We start from the raw sequence: 8,376 nt of genomic DNA, 5'->3' as shown, positions 1-8,376 counted from the left end.
TTTTCAGGCCCCTCTTCTGTGGAACCAGCTTCCAGTTTGGATTCAGGAGACAGACACTATCTCTACTTTCAAGATTAGGCTTAAACTTTCCTTTTTGCTAAAGCATATAGTTAGGGCTGGACCAGGTGACCCTGAATCCTCCCTTAGTTATGCTGCATAATAGGCTGCCGGGGGATTCCCATGATGCATTGAGTTTTTCCTTTCCAGTCACCTTTCTCACTCACTATGTGTTAACAGCAGCTTCCACAGCATGTCTTTATCCTGTCTTCCTTCTCTCACCCCAACCAATCACAGCAGATGGCCCCGCCCCTCCCTGAGCCTGGTTCTGCTGGAGGTTTCTTCCTGTTAAAAGGGAGTTTTTCCTTCCCACTGTCGCCAAAGTGTTGCTCATAGGGGGTCATATGATTGTTGGGTTTTTCTCTGTATTTATTGTTGTGGGATCTACCTTACAATATAAAGCCCTCTGAGGCGACTGTTGTAGATTTGGGGCTGGATAAATAAAACTGAATTTAATATTAGTGGGAGCCTCTCCTCGTAAGGCCATGAAAGTAAGAGTTCTGATTTAAAATTTATATCTGAAGCTAACTGGAAGCCAGCGCAGACATTTTAACGATACGTTACAATGTGATGCTGGTTGCTGCTAACAGACTACAGTTTGTTTGCTAACTAGTGACATAACTGACAACTGTGGCAAAACGAGGAGGCTGGCACTAAAAATCATTTTACTGCCCCTTCACGACCTTTGACCCTGCTGCTACTTCCTGTCAACATTGCTCTCTTCCCCTTATTTAGGCTATAATTTTGACATGTGACCTCTGACCTCAAATGTTTTCCAAAAACACACCTAGAAGACCAAAAAAAGGTGGTGTCCAAAGAACTCAGAGTTTGTGTGTAGACTGATTCAGAGGTTGAATCCAGACTGTCAGCTGTAACTGAGTCTGAGTTGGGTTAATGCACCGCCTCCTAACTTCATGGGGTGAAGAGTCAGAGGTCACAAAAACAGCTGGCGCCCTCTGCTGGTGCAAACAGAACTGACATCACTACAACGTTCAATCACAAACATGCCATCAACATTCACACCTGTCTGAGAATCAGCTGTTAGCCTCACAGGCAGGTGTTCGGACTGTGGGAGGAAGCTGGAGAACCCAGAGAGAACCCACACAGGAACAAGTGCTTCCACACTCCGGTTCACATCAAACTGCAAAAAGAGCTTTTGTAGAGCTTCTGCGCTCGCCGACCACTTTATTAGGTAACCTTACTACTGCCATGTTGGTTCTGTTTTTACTGTGAGAGCTGCTTTAATCCTTCATAAATGAGCAAGGTGCTGGAAACGTTGGTCACAGCCTTCACTCCATGATGGCATCTCTGCTGCCACATGCTTCCCCTTCAGAATATTAGAAAACTGTTTCATTTAAAAAAAAATAACATGATTTCAATTTTAATTTGATGCTCACTCAGCTCTTTATCACACACACACACACACAGGACAGACTCACAGAGACTCATGTGTGGCCATTGTTCAGGCCTATGACAGACTTTAAGCCTGGTTTTAGTTATTGTGAAGTCAAACGATGATTTTAATACACGCGTGGGAAGATCATCGTTTGACTTCACCCGGCTGGATCAGTGTGGTTATTCTTCGATCCCCTCTTGTACCCTTCCTCAATATTGAACCCTTAACAGTTTTAGACTCCTCAGGAAACATAATTCTGGCTAACGTTACAGTCTGTAACATTTCTCTCCTCTAGATGTCAGCAGAGGTCTGTTTTCTTACTGTTATGGGACAAATCAAAAACATTCAGTATAGAGTAACTGGAACCACAAATGGCGTGGACATGTTTGTGTAATTACAGCGTTGGTCAAGTTCCTTGAAAATAGTAATTAGTTACTAATTACTGATTACTTATTTTTCAAAAGTGATTAGTTACTTTATTACTTAGTTACTTTGTAAAAACAGGATGCAAAACCTGAATACAAAGTTAAGCAATTGACTTTTCAGCCCAATTCTATGTTTTCTGTACAATACATCATATAAATGTAATCAAATGAAAAAGCCTCTTTTTAAAAATTGTTTTATTAGTTTTAATCTTTTAACTTCATGCATCAAACAAACATTAAATTATATGCAACAGTCTTTGACTTGAAGAAATGTAAATAAATAAAATGATTTTGTGTTTAAACTCACTCTTTCACTCTCACAAACAGAATCACTGTTTAGTAATGCAGCATGCTTATGGGAAAGTAACAATAATCTAATTACTTTGTTGCAATAGTAATCCCATACTCTACTCGTTACTTGAAAAAAGTAATCGGATTACAGTAATGCGTTACTTTTAACGTGTTACTGCCCATCTCACAGAATGAGTACAGCATCATGTTTTTTATTAAATATCTTCAAAAAATGACTGACTGTACCTTTAAGTGTATTAGTTTATGATGATTCTTCAGGGTGCCACATGTACACTGTACCACTCACTGTCAGCTGGACAGGCTGAGGCTTTCGATCTGACCAGCTAACATCACAGCAGCCAGGTCCAGTTTATCCAGCTGAGGTGAAGCCTAGCAGACAGCTAGCAGGTACAGCTGCCTGTATAATAATAATGCACACTTTCAGCTGTAACACAGGTTAAACAGGTGAGTTATAATAACAGGTGTTATAAAGGAAGAAATGATCTACAGAGTGCAAACAGTTTGTGTTACCGGCTGTGAACATGTTGACTCTGCTGTAACAAACATTTTCATATAATAAATATTCTACTCTATCCTAAAGTTTTAACAGGGGAGTCTCCGGGGACAGACTCACTGCTGCCTCTGCTGGACACCAGAGGAACTGCAGGCTCATGAGCTGCTTTTTGTTTTCCCAGCATGCACTGCGAGCGAGTCCTCAGTAATCCCAAATGTAACCCTAACACCAAAGCCACATTTTTAGTGTGAAAAATGCCTTCAACCCCGTGGGGAACTGGATTTTGGTACGTATGAGGACTGTTGGTCCCCACCAAGATAGTAAGAACCTGTAGACACGCACGCACGCGCGCGCACACACACACACACACACACACACACGCTTTCTGGCCGTTAATATGAATATTTATGACCTGCAGGGGGCGGGCTGCAGCGCTTATATAAATGTGTGATTGGCAGCTGCTGGTAGCCAATCAGCTCACAGGCAGTGGCTCCTTCTCATGAATATTCAGCAGCAGGTGAAGCAGAAGGATCCTCCCTCCCCCTCCCCCTCCCCCACGTGTAAATGAAGCTGATGAAAAGAAGAAGAAAAAACAAACGGCAGTATCTTTGTTACCGTGGTCACACACACTGCCGTAACCATGGTGATGGGCTCATTGACACTGTGACTGACAGCTGAATGTAGATGATGATGTAAGGACTTCTGAACAGGAGGAGTTTCCTGCCTTCTAATTGGCTCCAGATCTGTGATGTTAGCAGCGAGTGTCTTTACATGATTTTTACTTTCACGTTTCATTTTTCTCTCCTTTCTGTTAAAATATTTTTTAAATCTTTGTCAGCTTTCTGTGATTTTGTTCTTATTCTCATATTTTTACTTTATCTTGGATACTTTAGTTTTTTCTATGTGCAGGATTTATTTCTTCCCTGTTGGTTTGATTCTTTTTCAGCATTTCTTCATTCGTCTGGTTTTACTGGCCGAAGCTTTTTGCTCCTGACTTTCTGTTTAAACTGCTCCGGTGTTGCAGCAGCAGGAGGATATTAACACTGTGTCAGCTCCAGATCTCAAGCTTAGACAGCTTCGTCTGTGTGCAGCACAGATGATGATGATGATTTCAGAGATTTGTCAGGACTTCACCTGTTTGACCTCAGAATACCTGAACTGTCTGTGTGCAACCAGAGACCACTGAGCATGTGCAAACGTGAGCCCCAGGAGTGACACGCGCCATGTTCAGTCAAACATGAACACACACACAGGTCACAGCGTACCTGCGTAATAAAGCTCGTCCTCCAGCCTCACTGTAACAGAAACACTGTGTTCAAATATTAGAAAAGTGATGAAGATTATTTGGTAAAAAGCTGCTTCAGAGAAAAATAACGCAGCGTTAACAGCACGGGGCAGAGGACGCACACACACACGGTGTCACTCACACTGAAGGCGGGCTCAACATTAACGAGTTACAGTCAAAATCTCTGCTCATGTCAAAGTTCAAAAAGCCGTCCAGCTGTTAAAATGTGTAACGAGCAGTACAAACGCAAACACCATGCACATAGTTCACTCATACATGTGTATTGCTTATTATTATTTTCCCCTCTTTACTTTTGCACTTTGTGGTCCAGCTGCCCGATTTCGCTGTGCAAGACAATTACAATAAAACTCTAAGTCTAAGTCTCAAAACTGCTCCTGAATAAGTCCTGTGGGCTGCAGTCTGGACTCTTGGCTGTGGGGGTCAAAGGTCAAAGGACAGCTGGGATCCTGTCCAATCAGGTGTGCTCCTCAGCCTGCTCCCCTCGGGGATTGGTGATCTCGCCCCGATCATTGATCCTGTACACAGACACGCGTGAGAACAACTGGAATGTGTGTTAGTGTGAGTCGTGTCCTCAGAGTCCGAGCTTCAGGTGAGCTGAGAACACGCTGTCATGCACAGGTGAGGTCATCCAGACGTGTTCCCGCTGAAACAGGCGTATGTGAGGAAAGCTGATGCTTGCCGTTATAATCATCATCATTTCTTTGGTTTTATGCTCATGATTTGTGTCTGTGGTGGAGGTGTGGTCTCAGGTGATGGAGGTGTGGTCTCAGGTGATGGGGGTGTGGTCTCAGGTGGTGGTGTCAGGTTACAGCAACATGCTGCTGGCTGCTCCTGCAGGAGGAGGAGCAGGCGTGTGTGTGTGTCAGGTTACAGTTTGCTGTGTGGCTGATTGTTGCGATCATGTTCCAGCACACAGATCAATAAACGGTCAGGTGACCTCACAGAGAGTCAATAATGTTGGTGTGACGCTAAATCCAGGTGACCTCTGACCTCTGTGAAAAGTCCTGGCTTGTCTTTGATCGTGGTTGTGCTAAAGGTGTGTGTGCGCGCGTGCAGGTGGATAAGAGTAACGTGATCTGGAGCTGAAGTCTCGCGGTACTTCCGGCTGAAACGAGCGCTCCTGTGTCGGGGATATTTCCATATCCATCAATTTTACACCACTGCAAGTAAATGTGTCTGCGCGTGCCCGCCCTGCCAGTGCCGCGGGAGCGCGCAACTGCAGCAGATGAGCGCGGGGAGGGCCGGGGGAGCGTGCACGTTCACACTCACTTCTCATCGCTTTAATTTAGCAGAAGGGGAGGAGAGAGAGGGAGAGAGAGGCAGGGAGAGAGTAAGAGAGAGCTCGCGCACAGTCTCGCGGACCGTCGGAGCTTCCGCAGCATCGGACCTGGAAACCAAACCGAACCAGCACCGCTGCCCAGAAAACCCACAGCACCGGAACGCAGCGCCGGGCGCGTGCTCAGGTGAGGAGCAAGAGGAGGAGCGGACCGAGGCCGAAGCCCGAGCGGAGAGGCCGGGGACGGTGCAGCAGAAGCCGGGGCCGTTGCCACGGAAGAGTCTGTGTGAAAGCAGGAGAGGAGCACGGAGGAACACCTCCGCCTCCGCCGATGGGGTAGAGCCGGCTGGCGTCCGCAGCAGCCCGCAGAGCCTCGGACGGTCCGCGCTCACCTGCCCGCCCCGACCCGCGGGGCCGGTGATGTAGCAGCCGCCCCCTCCCATCGCATCCACCCACCGAGTACCGCCGCCTCCTCCGCCCAGACTCCCACCATGCCTGCGGGGATGAAACCTCTGGAGAAGTTCCTGAAGAAGCAGACCACGGCGCTGACCCGGGCTGGGGGCTTCGTCGGCGGGGTGGCAGATAAAGCCGGCGGCACCGGGGCGTCCCGCCGCAGGGCCAGCCTGTCCCGGGTCGTCCCGTTCTTCAGGGAGACGTCACCGGAGAGCGGCCAGGCTCGCGAGGTGTTCAGGTGAGTCAGAGCGGGTTCGTGGGGGATGAGCAGCAGGTGGACCGCGGTCCTTAAAGGGGTCCCGGGACTCCCCGTCTGCAGGTGAACCCGTGATTCAGTCACGTGATCGCAGACAGCTTATGTAAGCCGGTAACGCTGCGGTTACAGTCAGACCCGCGTTACCTGAATGTTACCTGCGTGTTTCCGACACCTGTGACATACTCACACGGTTTACCTTTAAATACAAGCTTGCTGTTGTGTTGTTAACTCCTGTGAGCTGGATTGATTTACACTGTGAGCCGCAGCTGGCGACAATGGGAAGGAAAAACTCCCTTTTAACAGGAAGAAACCTCCAACAGGCTCAAGGAGGGGCGGGGCCATCTGCTGTGGACCAGCTGAAGGCTTTTCAGGGAGTTTTTAGGACTTCCTGATAATAATGAATTACAGTCGTCCAGCCTGGAAGTAATAAATGCATGAACTAGTTTTTCAGCATCACTCTGAGACAGGATATTTCTAACTTTAGAGATGCTGCACAAATGGAAGAAAGCAGTCTTACATATTTGTTTAATATGTGCGTTGAAGGACATGTCCTGGTCAAAAATGACTCCAAGGTTCCTCACAGTGTTACTGGAGGCCAAGGTAATGCCATCCAGAGTAAGAATCTGCTCAGACACCATATTTCTAAGCTTTTCAGGACCGAGTACAATAACCTCAGTTTGATCTGAATTAAGAAGCAGAAAGTTAGCGGCCATCCAGGTCTTTATGTCTTTAAGACATTCCTGCAGTTTAACTCATTGGTGTGTGTTATCTGGCTTCATGGACAGATAGAGCTGGGTGTGTAGAGCTGTGGAACTCCATAATTGACCTCAGTGTGAAGAGGACTCTGTCTGAGTATTAATTCTGTGTGAAACTCTTTGTGCTCGTTGTTTCAATTTTTCTGAAAAACGTCAATTCCTTGATTCAGACTTTAGTTTACATCAGACTGATTCACAGCAGGAACAGCAAAAAGATCACTGACATCAGGAGAGAAGTGAGTGAAAGACTGACATTCGTTGGTTTAGCCGTCAGTAACAGCTGACTCTGGCTCGATGCTGCCACGCTGATGTTGATGTGATGGACGACACTTTAACAGTCTGGGATCTGTCCTGCTCCTCGTCAGCTCCGTGTTTTACTCTTGAACTTGTTCCTGGCTTTGCATGATCCATAGTTTATAATAATCCTTCTGTATCTGAGCCTCAGTGCAGCTCCTCACTTCATCCTCTGTGTGAAGCAAGCTGTTTTACCTTCTCATCAAGGTAAACTTCTTCTGATTAGGTGGGTGGGGCTTCTATCCTTTCTATGACATCATTCAGGTGTTCAGTGTATAAAACTGATAGAGTGTTTCCAGCAGTCTGAGCTCCCAGTGATTACTGTTCACACACTGAGCTCATTACTGGAAACGTAATAGTTAATACAGCCCTTCTCAATAGGCTTCCAGATACCAGCCAATCAGAACACAATGAGCTTTCAAAGAGGCGGGTCTTAAAGAGACAGGAGCTAAAACGGCTTGTTTCAGCCGGCGATGAGCTGAGGGCCGGTTTAGGGTGAATAAGGATTGTTTTGAATCATGCAAAGCTGACGTCCTCAGAGGTCTCGTCAACTTTATCGCCTCAGTGACGACTCTGATTAAATAAGACATTCAGATTCAACCCCAAAACGAAACCACCACACACACTCTTCAATAAATCTGCAGCAGAGACAAACTCTGACATTTGACCTTTGACCCCCCCACAGCCCTGACAGTGAGGACCCGCCCTCCTGGCCCTCAGCCACAGGGACCGGTGTAGTGACTGCCCCCAGCAATGCTAATGGCTCCGGCTCTGGTTCGGGGTCCGGTTCTGGTTCTGGAGGAGGAGACGTCCGCAGCCCGTCTCTGTCCAGTGACGAGCAGAGCTCTGAGGCGAGCCTCATCACGGATGGGGGAGGAGGAGGAGGGGGGACACCTGTTCATGCCGATACCCCGGAAAACCTGACGCTCGCCGTGCTGGACAGCGTGGTGGGAAAACGCTTCGGACACTGCAAAGGTAAGAAGTGAGATTCACGAGCCCGGCTCACGTGTGACCCCAGGAAGTCTGAAGGTCCAGTTCTGGATCTCTAAGGTACTGAACGTCTCTGTGAGTGATGGAAGTGTGGAGCAGCAGGTCGGCAGGCGGACGGCACGCTCGCGCCCACAGGCCACTGCGACCGTGCCGTCAGTGAGCACGCTCAGTGTGCTGATTGGTCAGACGTCCACGTTCACATCTGACCAAACGAACGGCACCAGAGTTCAGTCAGTGCAGGCCTCTGTTTGTACCACGACCTGTTTTATACTGTGTGTGTTTCTGAGGCTCCTCAGCCTCCAGCAGGTGTGTGTGTGTGTGTGTGTGTGTGTGTGTGTGTGTGTGTGTGTGTGTGTGTGTGTG

General features: G+C 47.6%; 1 protein-coding gene across 1 annotated transcript in view; it reads left to right on the top strand.

Moving 5' to 3' along the window:
* Positions 1–5,749: 5,749 nt before the first annotated feature.
* The window catches only part of rapgefl1 (Rap guanine nucleotide exchange factor (GEF)-like 1), a gene marked incomplete in the record, with an annotated part of 32,562 nt that continues 29,935 nt past the window's right edge, over positions 5,750–8,376 (top strand). Inside the window, 2 exon segments of the mRNA XM_014329724.2 lie at positions 5,750–5,956; positions 7,709–7,998. Coding sequence (XP_014185210.1) covers positions 5,757–5,956; positions 7,709–7,998 — 490 coding nt within the window.

The sequence above is a fragment of the Haplochromis burtoni genome, unplaced genomic scaffold, assembly GCF_018398535.1.
Source record: "Haplochromis burtoni strain Fernald_Lab_line unplaced genomic scaffold, NCSU_Asbu1 Contig_313, whole genome shotgun sequence".
Lineage (NCBI taxonomy): Eukaryota > Metazoa > Chordata > Actinopteri > Cichliformes > Cichlidae > Haplochromis > Haplochromis burtoni.
Note: the sequence above shows the minus strand (reverse complement) of the source record. Positions and strands in the feature narration are given on the sequence as shown.